We start from the raw sequence: 20,840 nt of genomic DNA, 5'->3' as shown, positions 1-20,840 counted from the left end.
TTCCAGTCGTGCACTCGGAACTAGACAATGCCACTTATTTGTTTTTTTTTTGCTGTAAAAGTTATGTGACGGATATAATTGGCTACAGGGTGTTTATGGGTTTTCATTTCTGTTTTGTTTTCCATTTTTCCGTTTTACTGTTTTTCTGCTTTGCTGTTTTTCTGTTGCCGGTGGTGTCTAAGGTCAGTTTGAGGTGCAGTTCAGTTGGCTGTTCGTGCGGTTTTTCCAGCTGTTAAAATGCAGCTAATTTCCAATTCATTCTCATTATCTACAGCCATAAACTACTCGCTACAAATATTATGCAATGCCGGGTGGCTTATCTAAAAAATGGCACTATTAAAAAATATTTCAAGGCCTCACTTTTTTTTTAGCCAGCATTTGTTCCAGCGAGTTTGTTGCCGGCTGGTTCATGTTCTTGGAATAACTTGGTTATGTGCGAGTTACCTGCACAGGTAGATCCCAAGCACTTACACACATATATGTACATGCATACATACTTAACAAGAGCAACGTTTGTTTGATACACTTCCGTGTTTTGTCTCAAGGTATTCCTCTGTCGCCATCGCCACATCTGCTCCTAAATTTACATACAAACACACACACACACATAAACGCACACACACACAGGGTAGACCTAGTGCGCCACTGTTAAAAAAAAAAAAATCAAAAGAAATGTTGAACAAAAAAAATACAAAAACGAAAACAAACTCAATAAAAAAAACCTTTGCGGCGATCAACGGCCGTTGTGTTTTGCGCCTCTTTCGTTAAAATTTCATTGTACATATACAGTTTTCAATGTGTGCGTGTGTGTCTGGCGCTCTCTTCGCGAGCGCGCAAAGTGTGCGCGTGAGGTGTATTTTAAATCACAAACACATTTCAATTTGTTTACAAAGCTCTCGAAGAGAGCGGACGTTCTCTTGCGCAGTGGGCGGCTGTGTTATCATGTGCCAATTTAAGAGAGTCTGCGAGTGAGTCGAAAATAAGCTGTATTCAGGCCTTAATGTATTTGAATACAAAGTTTTTTTTCTGATATGATACATAACTACATATACCCACACATATATATATAATTAAGTTTTGCACGTTAGGTTACTATAAAAAAATATATTTCAATTTATTATTTTCACTTAACGGCTACTTTTGTTGAGTACATTCAGATTTGCTTCCCGAATATGAACTGATTTATCTAACTGTTGCGGTCGCTTAGCAAACTTCGCTTTGAGAGAGTTTGAGTCAAAATTGAGTGAAGTTTGAGCTGCGTCAGCAATTATGCGTGGGATAGTACTCTGATGGGAACATTGACAGTGGCGTGATATTTAGGGTGAATTGTTTATGTCTACCAAAGGGGGACAGTTTGATCTTGACCAATGTCGATGTTATCACCAGGCTCTTTGTTTACAATATTAGAAATGTTTATAATTGTGCTTATGCTTATGTGCTAAGTTATGTTAAAGGGTGGGTGCGACTATGGATATGTCACTCCCCCAACCATTAGAAAAGTGCCTGTCCTCAGGTGTTTAAGTTTGGATATAGTGTAACATTTTCTTCTTTTACAATTGGTATATCTCCTATTATTGTAGGTGTTTCTTCTACTTTGGGTTTTTTATATTTTATAATTAATTTCTTAGGTATGCTTTTGAACTTATATGTCAAATACAGTGTTAAACTTATTAATATGATTACAAATATGGTTATTGTAATTATCTGGAATACATTGTTAAATTTTGTATGTGCATTTATAATTTGTTTCGTTTGTACAAACGAAAGTGGTTCTAATTTTATAACATCATTGCTTACGTAAATGCTTTGAGTATAATCTAACATATTGTTTGAAATTGAAATTTCATTAATTTGCAATGAACAATTAAAGATTTTTATTATATTGTTTCCTTCTATTGTTATTTCGTTATTTATACAATTATGGTTTAATATAGTTTTTGGTAAATTCCAAGTTAAAATTATATTTGGTTCTATGTAGTTGATTTGAAAATTTTGCAAAATTTTAGTATAACTACATTCTGATGTTATTTGGTTTAAAATTCCTGTTAAACATTCATTATTAATTAATTTTTTTGTTTCTCTGCTATAAACTTTTTTATCTTGGGTAAAATATTTTTCATGAGCTATTTCTGTCAAAATATTATTATTTTCATCCGGGTATGGAATTATTTCGAATACCGGGCTTTTTATTATTTCTCGAGGAATATGGGATATTATCAGTATTTCGTTTGTATCTGATTTAAACCAAGTGGAAGTTTTTGTATTCAACAATTTCTCAGAATTAACATGCAACAAATAGTCATGTTTTAGTAATTTTGGGTTAAAAATTCCTAATCTTGTGAGCTGCATTCCCATCTCAATGTCTTCTATATATTCTGTAAAGTGTTGTAAGTTAAATATAAGGATATCTAATTTCTTTCCTTTTTGTTTCTCTTGATCTAGTTCGTTCATGATTTCTATTCCTTTGTTTATAGCTTCTATTATATAATTTAATTCGTTAACCTGGACGCTGTTTTCTGCTAAGTTGCTTATTTTTTGTTCAATTTCTGCTTTGTCTTCTTGATCTAATGTTCCAAATAAGTATTTATATGCTGTTCCTACTATGTTAACTAAACCTCTTTTGCTGCGTTTGGCTATTTTTAAGCCGTTTATTTCTCTGTTTAATTTTTCTACTAGGTATTCGATTTGTATAAGGTTATTGAATTCTTTACTTTGTTCAATTAAATTGTTAAAAGTTTCTTCGGTTTTTGTTATATTAACCGTTAAACAGTGGAATTCGTAATCTGTCGGAATGTCTATGGTTCCTGTTTTAAATATGAGATATCCGTTATGGGCTTTGATAGGATTAATTTCAATACTCTGTGCATTTATATAGTTTACAGTTATTGATAGTAATATTATAATAATTAATTTAAGCTGGTGCTTGTATGTTTTGATCGCTGTCTGTTGTTGACCTGTAATTGTTATATTTGCTTTGATTAGTCTTCTTTTTCTTTTTGAATTTGGTTTTGTAATGTGTTATTTTCCTGCCTCTGTTAGTTTCCTCAAAATGTTTGTCGTCGATTTGTCTTAGTTCTCCTGTTTTCTTGAACGGGGTTGTCGTCTTTGATTTAACTAACGGTGAGTGTTTGTATCTAGTGTCAATTTCATAATTTGTTCGTTTTTTGTTGAGATTATTTATTAGTTTTTCTTTATTAGCTTGAGTGTCATACTCTGGTGTACCTGCATATATGAATATGTCCGCTGGTGTTCTGTTAGTCGTTTTGTGCTTTGTTTTATGATTGTACGTGTAGAGTATAGTTTCAAATTTTGTAAGTTTATTTTCGACGTCTGAGTCGCTGTTAATGATTCTTAGTTTTTCGTTAACTGTCTTATGAAATCGTTCTACGTCGGATATACCATTTTTACTAGTGGTTATATTAATATTTACTGCTTCTGATTTTAGCCATAATTGTAAAGCTGTGCACATAAAAGCTGAGTCTTTGTCTGCCTTTATTTCGATGGGTTTACCCATTTGGTTGAACACTTGTAATATAGCTCGTTTGGTTTCTAGCCAGTCTCTACTTTTTATTTCTATTAATGATGCAAATTTTGAATAGATATCAATGCAAGATAAAAATTGTTTATCTCCTACTATGTAAAAATCCATTACATATTTTTCTCGGATATTAGCGATTTCCGGAGTTATTTCGAAAGTTAATTTTGTATCTCTGTGTTCTGTTTTTGCGATGTTGCAAATCTCACATTCATTTATTAGATTTTGAATTAAATTTTGATAATCTGGGAAATAGTGGGTTGCTTTGAACCAATTAATAGTTTTTTCAATTCCTGGATGTAATAATTCTTTGTGCTTTTTTAATATTAATTCTTTGAATTCTGCGTATGTTTGAAGGTCTATTAATTTTGTACTAGTTTTCATTGCCTTTGTTGAATTATTTGGACTTATTATTTCTAAGTAGGCTTCTTGAAAAATTGGAAAATCTGCTTCGTTGTGGAAGTATAGCACACTTTTCTTTGTGCATAAGTATTCTGTTATTAATTCTTTGGCATGCGTATTAGTCATGTCTTTGTACGTAATTTTTATGTTGGTTTTGTGAAAGTAATTCGTAACTTTTGTTTCGTTCTCGGTTCCTTTTTCAAATTCTATTTGTCGATTATAATAATTAAGTGGTCTTTCTGTGATTTGTAAATGGTTACTGTTGTCTTCTTGAGCACTATGTATTGTTGCTCTTGTGCTAATTGTATCTTCGCCTAAGAAGTTTTCGTTTAATTGAATTCTGGACAGAGCATCTGCCACATAATTTTCTTTTCCTGGGACGTATTTAATTTGGAAATCAAACTCATTTAGCTTGATCTTCCACCTTTGTAATTTCATGTTAGGTTCTTTCATATTATTTAACCAGACGAGTGGTCTGTGATCACTAAGGATTTGAAATTGTCGACCAAAGAGATAGGACCTAAAGTATTTAGTGGCCCAAACGATTGCTAATAATTCTTTTTCAATCGTTGAATAATTTAACTCATGCTCGTTGAGAGTTCTACTTGCATAGCATATAGGCTTATGCTCTTGCGAAAGGACGGCCCCTATTGCCATATTACTCGCGTCTGTAGTTAATGAAAATGGTTTTTCGAAGTTAGGGTATATTAAAATTGGGTCGGATGTTATGAGTACTTTTAGCTTTTCAAACGCTAGTTCGTAGTCTCTGTCTTTTATATTGATTTTTGCTCCCTTTTTTAATTTAAGTGTTAATGGTTTTACTATATTAGCGAAATTTGGTATAAATTTCCTATAGAAACCACATAATCCTAGAAATGATTTAATTTCTTTTGGGGTTTTTGGAATTGGGAATTTGACAATTGCTTGTATCTTGTTGGGATTTGGTTTTATACCCTCAGTTGTGATGATGTGACCGAGAAATTCAGTTTCTTTTCTCATAAACTCGCATTTATCCAACTGTAGTTTTAAGTTAGCTTCTCTAAGCTTCTTAAATACCTTTTGTAGCGACAAAATGTGTTCCTCCAATGAAGTGGAAAAAATAATAATGTCGTCTAAGTAGACCAGACAATCCTTAAAAATTAAATCTTCTAAGAGATTGTTCATACAACGTTGGAACGTTGCAGGTGCATTCTTAAGACCAAATGGCATGCGAGTGTACTCGTAATGGCCATGTTTAGTCGAAAATGCGGTCTTGGGTATTGAACCAGGATCCATTTGGATTTGGTGAAAGCCTTTGGCTAGATCAATGGTTGTGAAATATTGACATTTTCCAAGTTTGTCTAATATTTCATCCATGATCGGGATAGGGTATTTATCATTAATAGTTAGTTCATTGAGATTGCGGTAATCTATGACTAACCGGAATTTTTGCTTTCCAGATGCATCGTTTTTCTTTGGAACGATTATTACTGGTGAGCAGTAAGGGGATTTGGATTTACGTATGATATTTTGTTTTATCATATCGCTTATTTGTTTATTTACTTCCTCATCGTATATTTGAGGATATTTGTATGGACGCTTGTAAATTGGGTCCTCATGTTTTGTTAGAATTTTGTGTTTAATTGTACTAGTGAAAGTCAAATTGTCACCTTCATGGTACTGGATATCACGAAATTCATGTAAAACTTTTTTTATTTTTTCTTTTTCTTCTGAGTTTAGGTGCTCTAGCCTAAACTCATTGTTTTCTATTAATTCATTATTTATAGCGAAGTTAAATGGTCTGTCCTCTGTTGAGGGTGGATCAAGGCACTCTTGTGCGGTCATGTCCTCTTCGACCTCTTCGTCGTTATATCTAAAACAAAAGTTAAATTCTCCTAAGGTTACGGATCCTTGTGCATAGTCTATTTTTGCTTGACATGCCTCAAGGTATTCTCTCCCAATCAGAACATCATAATGCTCTGAGAAGTCGTGAATATAGAATTTTTGTTTGCTCGGACAAATTTTGCTTGCTCCTAATCGTATACTTTGTTTTAATTCAATAACACCATTTATGGTGTGAACCTTTAATGTTTCGTTGTAAACTGGAAAATTTAAGCGGTTAGTTTTCATTAGATTAATGGTTGAACCTGTGTCGATGACACATTTTAGAACTTCGTCATTCATAATCAATTTTATGAATGGATTTCTTCTGTTTGTTCCGAGGCTTGCTGATGAAAATTTTCGGATGTATCCATTTTCATCTGCCCACTGTTACTATCTCTTTGACGTTTAGTCGGAGGGTTTGGTGCATTCAAGCGTGAATGGGACTGATTTTGGTAGTTTAAGGGATTTTGGTATCTACCTTGACTTAATTTCTGTTGGAACTCGTGGTGAGCTTTCTGATTGTCTTCGGACTTATTGTGCTGTTTATTTTGTGCGTGATAACTCTGATTTGTGTTGGAATAACCACTTGAAATGGTGGTTGGGTTAGCATTTTGCTGATAATTTCCCATGTTCCTACGATTGTTATTTGGATTTCCCTGAACATTATTATTTTTAGGTTTTTCAGTAAAGCTATTTTCATATAATCCCTCTCTTTGAGCTACTTGCTTTAGTTTTTGTGTCGACGTAATGTCGTGTCTGGCTAACATCATGAAAAGCCTATCTGGTAATTTTTTTGTAATAACATCTTTGATTGTGTTATTCATAGCATTTGTATAAAGGGTTGTATTGCTAGGTATATTTTCTAGTGCTAACTTATTTAATATAACAAAAGATTTATTCTCGAGCTCCTCGATGAACTTACGGACGTTTCCTTGGTAATTCGTGTTGTATAAGCGTCGAAGGAGTTCTTCAAATGGTGTCTGCACTTTGTATTCTTCAATCAATGCGTTTCTCAGCTCCTGCCAAGTGTTGGCTGCTGTCCTTTGTGATATTCTCTGAGCATCTCCTGTGACTTGCAATTCGATGGCTCCGTATAAGATGCTATGTTGTCTAACATCTCGGGTTGGATACAGGTGTAGGATGTAATCTATCCTTTTAATGAAGGCGTTTAGTTGATCCGTTGATCCGTCAAAGCTTGGCACCTGTCTAAGTTGTGAAAGGGCCTGGTTGAGGTGTTGTTCTGATAATTCCATTGTCATCTTGGTGTAATACACTTTTTTTTGAATAGTTTTGAGTTTGTAGGTTTGAACTTTATTGTTCTTTGATTTTGCACTTTTATTTTAGGTTAAAGTTTGTGATGGATTATTGGTTAAATGTTTTTTTTTTTTTTTGTGTGTGTGTCTTAAAAAGACTCAGTAATAACGTATTGCAGGGATCAAACGATATGCAAAGCCAGTCGTTATTAACTGTAGTAGCTTTATTGCCCAAAGGGTCAATATTATTAAGCTACTAATGACCCGAAGGTTCTTGTGCGGATACGTATTCGAGAAAATTTTTATTACACTCCGACAACACTTTCGGTCGCGATTGTGCGTTAGATCTGGGAATTAATTATCCTTTAGCGATCTTTAATTTTTCCCGACGTATCCTACCGGCTGCGCCAATTAAGTTTTGCACGTTAGGTTACTATAAAAAAATATATTTCAATTTATTATTTTCACTTAACGGCTACTTTTGTTGAGTACATTCAGATTTGCTTCCCGAATATGAACTGATTTATCTAACTGTTGCGGTCGCTTAGCAAACTTCGCTTTGAGAGAGTTTGAGTCAAAATTGAGTGAAGTTTGAGCTGCGTCAGCAATTATGCGTGGGATAGTACTCTGATGGGAACATTGACAGTGGCGTGATATTTAGGGTGAATTGTTTATGTCTACCAAAGGGGGACAGTTTGATCTTGACCAATGTCGATGTTATCACCAGGCTCTTTGTTTACAATATTAGAAATGTTTATAATTGTGCTTATGCTTATGTGCTAAGTTATGTTAAAGGGTGGGTGCGACTATGGATATGTCACTATATATATATACATATATACTATACGTATTATACAAATTTCAACAAAGTTCTGCTGTCCAAAAAAGAAAGAAGAGGAGTGATAAGAGCATTTAAAATTCGTGCAAAGTTCGTCAAGCTGCAGTCAATCTTCAGTAGCTTATCAGCGTCCCCATGCAGACAGCGCGGCCAGTGTCAATAGACTTTTGATAATGTGCACACAAACACACACACAAAGTAACACACACACACACTTTGAAAAGTGTGGTATACACACATCTTTATATACAACATGTCCATTGACAAAAGCTTCACAAAGCAAATGTTTGACAGCAATTCGATGCCTTTCTTTTGGTTACCTTGTTAATATTATCATTTAGTAAGTTTGGCATGCCAAATGTAGTTACAAAAGCAGCGACTTTTCACCACCCCCAATGGAGCGATCATAACCCAGAGCTGATTGCGCCAACACACACCCAGACACATAAATCCCCTACATAAATACTCTATTTTCGCTCTTAAGCAAACACGCCTTTGATCGCTTTTGATCTTTGTGCTGCCAGTTATCCCTCTTTGTATTCAAACCTTGCAGGTTGGAAAGATTAAAAATGTTTTAATTGATATTTAATTAATTTAATATTAATAAAACAGGGAAATTATAATTTTAGTTTTATTTATTACTTAATTTTTTGTCACAATATTTTTTCTTCTTTATATTATTCTGAAAGTTGGCAGGACTAAAAATGTGCTTATAGAAAGTTTATTAATTTTATATTTATAAAAGAGGGAAATTATAATTTTAGTTTATGACAATATTTTTGTGAGCTCGCTCTGTTAAAGCATTTAAATGTTTTATTTCGTAATCAGTTAAATCGAGTAATTAAACATTCATTTTATTTAATAATCATTTTACAAAATGAGCTGTCTTCTTGAAAGCATAAAAATTTCGTATTTCGTAATCAATTTGAAACAGGCTAAATTATCTGAATTGGAAAATCGAATTAGGCTGGCGTCTATATCATCTGCTTCTCCATGACATGCTAATCGTGATCGGATATTATAATGGAATGTCAGTCCCATCATTTTTCCCATTACCCGTAAAAGCAAGATCGTGTTCTCGTTTAATAACTAAATGACATGGCACAATTACTTAATGGAATTGCAAAATGATATAATGGAATTGCAAATGAGAGCAATTCGCATCATGATTAACGGGAGATCAATTGAAAGTGTGTGCGTAGAGCATCAGGGGGGAGGGGATATTGCTAAGAGCTTCATTTAGTTGCGCTCAATTTAACTAACTCTCTCTCTCTATCTTTCATTCTCTCTCTCTCTCTTTATTTGGCAGTGCTGCTTCAAGTATTGGAGCGAGCTGCAGAAAGCTACAAAGCTGCAACTACAGGACGAACTGTTTGCCATCATGGACGGGTTCGCTCAGGACTGGCCCAACTTGCCTCGGTCGGACAACGGGCTGCATATGGATCAGCTGGTCGGCGAGCTGCCAACAGATGGCGGCTTCGAGCCGCAGACGCGCGCCCGCTCCAACACGTGGCCATGTCCACGGCCTGAGAACTTTGTGGAGCCGGTCGATGAGCTGGACAGTACCAAGGCTAGCAATCAGCAGCTGGCCAGCGGCGGTAAGCAACTATCTCACTCCGACTGTCTCTATTTGACAAATTCTTGCAATCGCAGATCCACAGCAGGCCATGCAGAATGCGAATGCGGCCAAAAAGAACTCATCCCGTCGCAACGCATGGGGCAATCTGTCCTATGCCGATCTCATCACGCACGCCATAGGCTCCGCCACCGACAAGCGTCTAACGCTGAGCCAAATCTACGAGTGGATGGTCCAAAACGTGTCCTACTTTAAGGATAAAGGCGACTCGAATAGCAGTGCTGGCTGGAAGGTAAGCCTAAGTTCTTGTTCTTCGCTGTAAATCAGTCTCTTTTAGCCAATCAATTCCATCGGAAGCAATTGTTGTTAATTTCCTTTAAGGGAACATATTCTCCTTAAATGGACATTTTCTCTTTAAGGGAAAATCTTCATTAGCAACAAAATTAAAAAAAAAAAAACACTTGCAACTATGCTAGTGCGCTCACTTGATCTTTGTCTGTTCACAAGTTCACAATATTTGTGAGCTATTGCATAATGCTAACTGGTTTATTCGACTAGTTCCAAACACGATTCGGTTCTTTATAGCGTGCGAATAAAAGAAGCATGAATATGGTCAAGTTCACGGCCAAAGAGATTTACTGATGGAGTGAAAGAGTCGGCAATTGTGTGCTGTGCTTTTCGTTTTATTCTTCATTTTTTTTTTGCGTGTTTGGTTTGTTTTACTTTTTGTATTCGTTTTGTGCTTTTTTCTTTTTATTTCGCATATTATTCCGCTTCTGCTTCTGTTGTGTGTCGTTCGGTCAGTGGCCGTCGACGTCGACGTCGTCGTCTGCTGTTTGCATTGGCGTTTCCACTTGTTGTGCATGTTACTTAATAAATACATGAAATATTACACATGCTACCTCCCTGTCTGCCCCCCCTTTCATCAACACAATCAACTCCTCTAGCCTGTCTGCGTGGTCCATGTACAGAACACAAAGTTGCAATTAATGCGCTTTTATCATTGCTCTCTTACGTTTTGTTTACATCCATTCATACGTAAATAGAAGAACAGTTACACACGCACACACTTACACAAAGAACACGTTTAATTTCCATTCATATTAAGTGAGAGGGTTTCTTTTTTATTTTCTGTTTGACCCGATGCAAGCATCTGATATTGTGTGGCAGTTAAAAAACAGTTAACAATCGGAATTCTGATTAAGTTTTTTTAGCATGTACACAGTATTTTTTTTTTGGCTGATAAGGTCATGCTCATTCTTTTGCTAGCTATCAAAATGGCGCAAGGTCATTGACACTTGTATATCAATAAAATTGCGCTTCACACTTTGCAAATTAACTGAATAAGTTATATTTATTTTGTTTAATACTCACATTACATTTCCTAAAAGTTTCAAATGGTTTTCATAAATTATAAATACACGAACAATATTTAACTAGTTTAAACTGTTCCTAGAGAACAGCTTATCAATTTCAACAGAACGCAATCCATTCCCAGTTTCGGTTCGCACGAATTGTTGTGCGTCATGCACGTGATTTCTGCCCGTCGCCACTTTCTGGCCATATCACGAATTTGGTTTTTTATTTTTTACCAGACTGGCTGTCGTTGCTGTACTTTAACACCTCGCTGTCTGCGCATTTACCAAAAACCAAAGAATTTGCTGCACTGGCGACATCCGAAACCCATTTTGATGTTTTATATTTTTTTTTAAGATGATGATGATGTACGGCGAAATATCGCGTGATGAGCGTATTATAAATGCGAATGTATTATTGTTATTGTTTATAAATGTGCCTGTTGCTATTTTCGCGGAAGTAGTCGAGTGTCGTTCCGTCGGCCCGATTGTCGTTTCGATCCCTTTTCGGCGATTACGCGGCAAAATAACAGCCTGGTAACGAAACCGCCGGAGAATGAGAACGCACTCTGATGACGCTTTAGGCGTGAATGTGTCAGTGCGATTCGTGTTCTGCGAAAACTGACACCGCCTGCTGATTGGGCAAAGAAAGTACGCAGTTGACATAAAACACGCGCCGAGCGGACTAAAAGAGTAAATTCAACATAGAGCCAAAACAGTAAGACAGGCGGGCAGCCTCAGTCCAGGCCAGCCGCATTTGTGACATGCAGATGTAAATATAGCCCATAGTTAGATCCGGAAAAAACCCGGGTCTAAGTTCTTAAACTTTCCTTTTGAAACATTGCAAAAGTAGTTCTTAACGAGAATGAAGGTTTATCTTCGGCACGCCGAAGATTTAATACCCTTGCATACTCAACCTTTTCATAATATTCTGCCTGTATCCAAAAAGCACAGGAAAAATAGTTAATGCAAAGTATGGCTAAAATAACTTGGTAAACAAAACACGTTTTTCATACAAAAATTTAATTTTCGACCAATCGTTGCTATGGCAGCTATATGATATAGTGATCCGATGTAAATAAGATTTCGCATAAATATAGGAAACAATGTAAAACTTATAAATACCGAGTTTGGTCAAGATATCTTAAAAGACAAAAAAGTTTTCCATATAACAACTCAATTTTCGACCGATGGTTCCTATCGCAGCTATATGATATAGTTGTCCGATGTTGATGGGATGTTGCATATATATGAGTAGCATTGTAAAAATGGTAAATGCCGAGTTTTGTCAAGATATCTTGGCAAACAAAAAAGTGTTTCATGCAAGAACTTAATGTTCGACCGATCGTTCCTATGGTAGCTACAGACGAACTATATCGACTCGGTTGTTGTTACTGATCATGAATATATATACCTTATGGGGTCAGAGATGTCTGCATTTGAGTCTTGCATTTAAGAACTGATCAAATTCGAACTTTTCGCTGTGAGCATGAAATTCCTCTGAGTGTACAACTGCAGCTGAACGTGTGCATTCTGACTATTTTTAGTGCTGTAATTTTCCGGTTTTCTGCTGAAAGGGACAGTCGAGTGCGGGATGCCTTTTATGAATTTCTCTAGAGTGTTTGGCTAATTTTATGCAACACGTTGCAATTCTCTGACATTTGCTTCCTTTGGCCTGCCCGCGGCCTGCGGCCCGCAACCCGCCTTTCGCGCAATTCTGGCACACTGCAACACCTTCGCCAGGCGCTTCCTCTTCAATAAAAAAAAGGAAAATAAAAACAAACTGAAATGACATTTGTGGAATTTTAAATTTGGCTTCGCGGTCGGTCTGTGGCAACGTTCACGTTAGCGTTGTCTTCTTTCCCAGCGACGATTGGCCATTGAACCTGTGCCAAGTTTTTTTCTCTTTAGTGTTATTTTTTTTAATTTAATTTTTTTTTATATATCTTGAAATAAAACTTGTATTTTTATAAGTATGTGCTCGTATGTTCTCTTGTATAAATATATTTTTATTTTTATTTGGCTGCGATCCTAAAAGTGTTAACATATTTTTGGCCCAACATTTTGTAGTTTTTATAAGTCGATGCAGTAATTAAATGAGGGTGATTTATAACAAAAGGATGTTAGTTGCAGCTGGGATATATTTTCTAACTGTTCATTGGACATATCTCAAATGACGTTTTAAAATTAATCTTTTCCCCTGAAAGCTATTCAAAACATAAGGTGCTTATCTTTAGATAGTTATATAGTCATTGTAACTGTAATTTGTTTTATCAATACACCTTATCAGCTGTCATCAAGTGGCCAATTCGCACTTCTTTTGTTACTCTAAGTACATAAGGCATTTGTCTTTATCAGTGCAAGGTGCCCCCCTTGCCAGGGGCGTCAAGTTAGGGAATCATTATTCGAACTAGTTCTGATATAAACGGCTCCATTTAACGGCACAGCCTTGCTCCCGCAGCACTTGGCTGTCTATACGGGGGAATTACAAAAGAACGGGTCTCATTATGCATACAGTTGCAGTACACGTGCCCCGCATTTCACCACAAGGTGGGCTAAGTAATTCCATTCATTAACTGCGTTTAACCAATGTCGCTTGCGTAATCAATTTGACACTTGGAGCAGCCACTTGGAAGGAGCGGAGCGGGTCGCGGGGCCCATGTGACATGTGCCGAGTCGAACTGCGTCTTAGCAAAGTTGCAAAAGGAAATACAAAAAAATAAATAAAGAAAAAATGCAGCTGCGCTCTTGCAAATTTATCAAATGGCAACAAATAAAGCGAGACGGCATGCAAACAAGAAGCAACAGCAGAAAAGAGAAGCGGAAAGGAGAATGCGAAATAGAACCTGTAAACGCCAACGATTAACAACAAAAATATTTTGCACGCTAGTTAAGCGCGCGCGTTAAGTATACGCCGCATTAACCCTCGTTCGCCCAGCTTCGTTTATGCGGTTAGCGGCGCATTTTGTGCTAAGCGCATGTGAGAAACAATAACAAAAACAATAACTAGTTCGAAACACAATAAAACCAATAAGTGGAAGAGAGGTGGAGGTATTCTGTGTGTGGGCTTCGAGAAACGGTCGCAAAGTAAAATCAAGCAAAATATTTTTGTTTTCCTTTACATTTGGCAAATCCAATGAAATGAAACGTGCAAATACTGGAATAATTGTGCACGGTAGAAATCTTGAAAGACAGACTGATAGGAATGAGAAAAAGAGAGAATGCGAGATGAGAGAGTGACAGTGAAGGCGGGGGAGAGAGAGCGTGCTAAACACATGAGAGCAATCAGCAATATTTTATTTATAAATAAATAATAACCTTGCACGAAGCCCCCTTGCCGAACTCTGTCGATCTCTACTTATCTCTCTCTCTCTCTCTCTCTCTCTCTCTCGCTCTCTCTCGCTCTTCACACGCTGTAGCCAGACTGTGGCAGGCTACTTATTTTGATGGTCTTCGTTCGGTTCTTGTATTTGTTGTTCTGCCTGCTGCTGCTGACATGTCGTTGTCGTTGTTGTTGCTGGTGTCGTGTCTCGTCTAACTGTACCCGGCAATTGCGTAGTAGACGCTTGGCCTGACACACGCCCACTTTTCGCTGCTGACAGCGACGTCAGAAGCTGGCGACGCGGAAGCAGCCGTGCCTCCCTTTGGCAAATGATTTTAGCTGTGGGTTTTTTTTTTCTATTTTTGTGCATGTGTTAGCTTCAGTTACAGTTATTTATTAACATTTTAATTGCAGGCCGTTTGTTAAAGTGCCTCCATTTAATTATATGTATATCTTTACTGATAAACCTCAAATATGTGTGTGCATATATAGTACTTATGTGTATTAGCACACCACGTAGTATGTAGATTAAGGCACTTGCAGTAAGAATCTGAACCAAACACTTTAATTATAAAAAAATAAAAACGCTTCAAATTTAAGAAAAGTTAATGGCATCCAGCGAAAAGCTTTGAGCTGAAGCTTTAATGTGCTTTCGAAATTATTGAATCGCTAAAATACTGAAAGTATTTATATTAAAAGAACTCCTAGATTTAATGTTGAGAATATTTATAAATTTCGTGCATTACTGTTGAATTTCTCGGAAGCTTTCCAAATTGTTACTTCTGATTAATATCTCAAGTATGACTAATAACAATAATAATAATATGGGGGATATTTTAAAATTGCTCGATTCAACTAGAATCTGATTGTGAGGCTGATCTAATAGACCTTAAACACGTAATAGTTTTTTTTTATAGCCGCTTCTAATTCTGTTTCTATTGCAATTGCAATTGCGTCGCACTGAGTTTTGCATTGTCCGAGGTTAGTGGCATTTGTTGCACTATTTCCACTCGAAACATTGGAATTTTTATGGCACGCTCGGGCTTGTTGCACTTATTAACGCCAACGTCTGCCTTAGGCCGTAAAGTTGTAATGTTTTTTTTTTTTTATTTTTTGCCTGGCTCTCGCACAAAAATGCAAAATAAAGCTACTTCTAAATGCTACACGATTTATGTGCCAAATATTGTCTGGCAGTTGCGAGCGTCTGGCAGCCCAGCCAGAATAACAGACACATATACATCCACACATAAACACACACATACACATATACACGCTCCGGAATATAGGCAAAGTGCGCAGTAGACTTTTGTGTGGACTGCAAGGCCTCATTGCAAAGCGATATTTGAGAACTGTTAGGAACATGTCCTTGGGTCAAAAAGTTCTTACACCCCATGAAAAATGGGTAAAATTGGTATAATGTCTATGTAACAGGCAGAAGGAAGCATCTCCGACCCCATAAAGTATATATTATTAATCATCAACAGACAAGTCGATCTTATGCATGTCCGTCCGCCTGCCCGAATGTACGAGGGCAAGAATCTCAAAATCTATAAGAGCTAGAGGCTTGTCATTTAGTACGTAGGTGCTCCCAGTGTCCGCGTAGCACGAGCTTGTTTCCGATAATCGATAACTTGCGCCGTTTCCGAGTAATCGATCAAAATCGAAATTCTGTTTTTTGAGCAAATCTCGTAAATTATAAGAGCTGGGAACCCGAAATGTGAAAAGTAGATTCTAGAATAGTATATACATATAAAGTATGTTTCATCCTCACCCCACTTTCGCCACATAGCTATAAATCAAGTAAATCAAGCAATTTGTATTGCCCACCAATTTAAGTCACACTTTTAATGACATTTTTTGGGAATACACGAATATTCTATAGCATAATAAGCTTGACTGTTGCAGAAAAACACTTATTAAACAACCCAACCTCTTAATATGAACGATCAGTCAAAAATTAAGTAGTTGTCAATTACCCAAACTCGGCTCAAAACAAATGAGCCGAATCTTACGCTTACATAAAGCTTCAGTTTTTTAGCTGTTCGAATAAAAAAGCCAAAGTTTGGCATTTAATGAACTTGAAGAATTATAAATAAATGCATTCCAAACTGGTTTCGATTCACCAACAAAAAAGAAGTAATAAAAAAATAAATTAAAAAATTTATTGAGAAATTATCTCATAGAGAAAATGCCACCCCACAGGCAATAAATAATAATGCAATAATAATCAGAAACGCCAATAAAAATAAAAAACTGAAACAGCAACTGATCAAAGAAAGATATAATAAAAACTTGGCCAGAAGAGAAACTGTTTTATGTAGAGATGTGTGTGTGTGTGGCACCTAATGTGGTCGGCCCTGACGACCGGACCAGACTAGACGGACTGAGGATAATAAAATTATATATTTTATTAACGCAAAACGTGTTGCAAATTTCTGGCACAGCGCGAGAACCTGTCTCTGCTTATGTGGGCGTGGCCAGAGTAGGTGCCGACAACCTGGCCACAACGTAGGAGAAGGAGCCAGGCGAAGCACGTTCATCATTTGAATGGCCAATTCATGGCCAGCTAATGGCCAGCTCGTAAATTTGCGATTAGTTTGGGCAGAGTTGGAACAAACTAAATGATTATGAAATTTAAGTCGCGCGGTCTTCCCTTTAAGCCTGTGCCTTAAACCTGCTTCGAAAGGCTGTCGCATAATCAATCACGAGCTAAGCATTGGCCAGCGGGCACAGGGATTTGGTGGACAGTGCACTGGACTAGTACTTAATGAATGTCATCGGCTTCATAAGCAGACAAGCGAATGGACAGACAGACAGACAGACAGGCAAACAAACTATTGCCACAAATTGTGGCACAAACTGAATTCAATTCGCTGCCATTTCGATTGCATACATTTTGGGGCAATGTCCTCGCCGCACAAATTGTACATAATTTGGCTTGATTTGTTTTTGTTGTTGTTGTCGCCACTTGAATGGGAAAAGTTTTTTTTTATTTTTTTTGCTGCTGTAGCCTTTGGCTGAGAACCTTTAGACCATTCAGTTTGTTGCGAGACAAACGCGACACTTATGAACTGTTTATCGAGTGCATTCCCCTTCTGCTGCTGCTGCTGCTGCTTCTTGGCAGACAGACAGACAGGACGATGAGATCCTTATTTTGTGTGGCTTACCATTTGTTGGCCATTTTATGTGGCGCTTCTTAAAGTCGTGCAGGTGCAATTGAATGCAGTTGAGAATTTCAGCACAGCTTCCGTTACAGCATCGGCTTCCGGTTTTTATTTCCTCTGCCGGCAGGCGCCATTGCCTTAGCGATTAATCGCAAACTTTCCTTTTGGCTTTGTCGCCAACTCAAATTCATAAAAGTTTGTCTAGATACAAAAAAAAACTAAAAGAGATACGAAAAACTTTTGCTTTTCTTTATATCATGACCATATCATCACATCATCATCGGCTCGATAATGCTGCCAGTTTTATGTTCGCATATCTTTACAATATTTGGGCAACTTTCTCTGGGAGGGGTGGATTCTTGGAATGGGCCATATCTGTATCATAGGCTTTTCGACGGGGTTTTTGCTCAATTCCAATTTGATAGTCGGCTTGTGCTTAAAGTTTTACTGGTTCAAATGGCTTTGCTCAAGTTTCCGCCGACGTCAAATACTTTTTTGATACACTGTAAAAATCCATCAAATGTCAAAGTATATAAAAATAAAATGATGCCTTAACTCTTTTTTTAATTTAATTTATCTATTGAAAAGTGGCTAGTTAGTTTTCATGGATTTTGACAACTTGGTTGACAAACCAAACTTTAAATCGAGTTAATTCTTCGCTTTGGCCGTTTAAAAGCTATGAATTTATTTATGAAACGCGTCAAAAAAGTAAAAAAAAAAGATAAGAAGTTGAATCAAAAAAAAAAAAGAGTTACCTTTGTTCAATTGTTTTTAAATAGGTGACTGATAAGTGTCCAAATGAGGCCCCTCCCTGCTGAGAACTTGGCTACAAAAGGTGAACGATAAATGATCTTTTATTAATAGCGAGTGTCAAAAGCAACGATGATGAGAATTGCAAATGCAAATGCAATTGCGATGGCCTGATCCCACATACCATATATGCCACGCCCCCCCCCCCCCCCTACTTACTTGCCCAACTTTCAAAAGATACTACATTTGAAGTCAAGAGTAGAGAGAAAGAAAAAAAATGTTTAAACAATTAATTAGACTGAAGTAAACATAAACATGCTCGAGTCGAGGTCATCAATTTTAGGGCCGGCAAAAATGTATCTCATGGATAGTAGTATTTGTATCTCATGGATACAAGCATTTGTTTAGTCTTCGGTGTCGAAGTGTTTACAAATTGGCTAGCAGAAAAATTTGTTAAAACAATTGAATTCATTGAAGAATAAAAACACGCAAAAGAGAACTGGCCAGTCAAGTTGTAGGCGCTCAGAACAAGGGGCTTGGCCAGCTGCAGGTTGTGTGGCAAATGAAATTTTAAATACATTGAACTTGGCCAACTCGTGCCGCAATTAGTGGCAGGCTGTGGGGTATGCTGAACAACCTGCGCATGGTGCATGGGTTGCCGTTTCAAAATTTATATCTCAATTTCACATCTAAATGCGAATAATCTTTTTTTCTCCATTTTTATTTTTTTTGTGCTTTTTGTGTTGGGTTCAGCGCATGGGTTCATTTGATTTGTGTGTGAGAATTGCCGCAGCTGTTTAGCATTCAAGCGCGATTTCTTTATTATTATTTTTACTTTTATTTCTTTTTATAGTAGCACAATGCACACACAGACTCACACACACCTTTGTAAAAATATATATGTATATCTGTACCTTGTGCCGATATGGATCTGTGCTTTGCCGTGTTATTCTGCTTTGGCCGGCTAACTGGCATTTAGTCCACTCAAAGCGACAATTTTATTTTGCTGCCAATCTGTTATTGGGAACCCACCAAAAAATTGCCACTGTGTATAATTTTTAATATTATTCATTTGAGTACATATTTACAAATATATATGTATATATTAAGCGGAACACGACATTAAATACTTGTTTGATTCGTGTAATACAAGTTCTTTTGAAAGAATTAAACTAATTGAGCAGCATTTAAATGAAATTTATCTGATTTATGCAGGATTATCCTTCGGATTGGCTCACTTCTGAGTCAAGTACTTGTTAGATCCGTCTAATTCAAGTTATTTTCTTTCGGACATTAAATGAATAAAACTGATTGATCTGCATTTAAATTAAATATATGTATCTACCCTTGGCTAGGCTCACCTCTGTGGTGAGGTGTCCTCTTTAACTACCTAACAAGGACTGTGCACTGCGAAAAATGTTTGTTCTTAAACAAATCCATCCTCAGAATACATACCACTGTGAGAAATGTTTGCTATTTAGCTTCAACTTGAGTGCGTTGCAAGTTGGGCGCACTTAGTGGCACATGGCGGCATTTGTGGCTGCCACAAGCGCTCAATAAGCCACTGGAAACGTGAAATGTGCATATTTGATGTCGAGCTGAGGGCACATTATCGAGGGGTCGCGGGTCGCGGGGGTTGCGTGCCCCCGGATTGCTGCTAGGCAAGCAAAAAGCTAGCTGAATGGGGACTCGACTCGGGTAGATTTCATATATTGCGCCCCCATTTGAACCAGCTCTCCAACTGTGGACCAATTACTCTTATAAATTATAGAGAAATGAATCAGAGGCCGACCTTTAACAAGGCGCTGACTAATAAATAAAAACTGTGTGTCTAATAAATGTAATTGGCATCGGCAGCTCGCAACTATTTCTGCATAACTGGGTCAAATTCTGAGCGCCTGGCAACCAATTGGTAGGAGGGGGAGGGGGTGAATTGGGAGGTAGGGGGATGCTGTTTCATTGTAATTCACGCTTGGTGCACATTAATTATGTGTGTACACAAAAGGACATGCGAATATCCTTGGCGACAAATGGACTTGTGCTCATATACGTATTAAATTTCCATTTCTGAATCTCGCCCATTTTGTTGCAAGCAAATTCAATGAAGCCTTCGAGCTGCCATTTCCCATAATTTCTGCTTCTTTCTTTCTTTCGGTTTTTTTTTTCCATAACAGCCCAGGCTTTCTTTCTTTTCATATTTGATTGGAGGGGTTGCCCCCCGAGTGTGACCCACATACGTATTGGGAGCGCACACCCCCCTTTCTTTCTCCCCCTACACCCCTCTGGCAAGCACATAATGCAGCGCCCTGGCAACTGCCCCGGCCCTCGCCGTCGGCTGCCTTTCTATAGTATCTTGTACTCGGCTGGAAGTCTTGTCGATGTATGTACACACATATCTTCCAAGTTTATAGCGCCAATTAGTTAGATGAATTGAATTTTTTTCTGGCAGGCATTCGCCAGATTTAAGTTTATGAATATTCAATGAAGTGTGTGCTATAAATTATGAATGCCATTTGTTAGCATTTCGTATAGTAGGTTTTGTGGACCCAAGTAGCGATGGGTGTTTGTCGTGTTTTCCGGCGTAACACAAACCCCCGAAAAATCTTCTCTCGTGACTTTAAACTGCCCTTTTACCTAGTTAAAACTTAACTTGTTATACCCTTGCACAGGCTATTATAATTTTGTCGTGAATTGTGTAACGCATAGAAGGAGACATCTCCGATTCCATAGAGTATATATATTCTTGATCAGTAATAAAAGCCGAGTCGATACAGCTATGTCC

At 37.2% G+C, this 20,840-nt stretch overlaps 1 protein-coding gene across 4 annotated transcripts in view; it reads left to right on the top strand.

Annotated features, from left to right (window-relative positions):
• foxo (forkhead box, sub-group O) overlaps positions 1-20,840 on the top strand; it is a 38,340-nt gene that overhangs the window by 7,172 nt on the left and 10,328 nt on the right. For all 4 annotated transcript variants that reach the window (XM_015169385.3, XM_015169382.3, XM_032438987.2 and 1 more), the window contains exons 3-4: positions 9,201-9,489; positions 9,545-9,759. In XM_015169385.3, coding sequence (XP_015024871.1) covers positions 9,273-9,489; positions 9,545-9,759 — 432 coding nt within the window. In that variant the 5' untranslated portion in view covers positions 9,201-9,272. The remainder of the gene's footprint in view (positions 1-9,200; positions 9,490-9,544; positions 9,760-20,840) is intronic.

Source organism: Drosophila virilis, chromosome 2 (assembly GCF_030788295.1).
Source record: "Drosophila virilis strain 15010-1051.87 chromosome 2, Dvir_AGI_RSII-ME, whole genome shotgun sequence".
NCBI classification, from domain to species: Eukaryota; Metazoa; Arthropoda; class Insecta; order Diptera; family Drosophilidae; genus Drosophila; species Drosophila virilis.
This window is presented reverse-complemented; position numbering and strand designations above follow the sequence as displayed.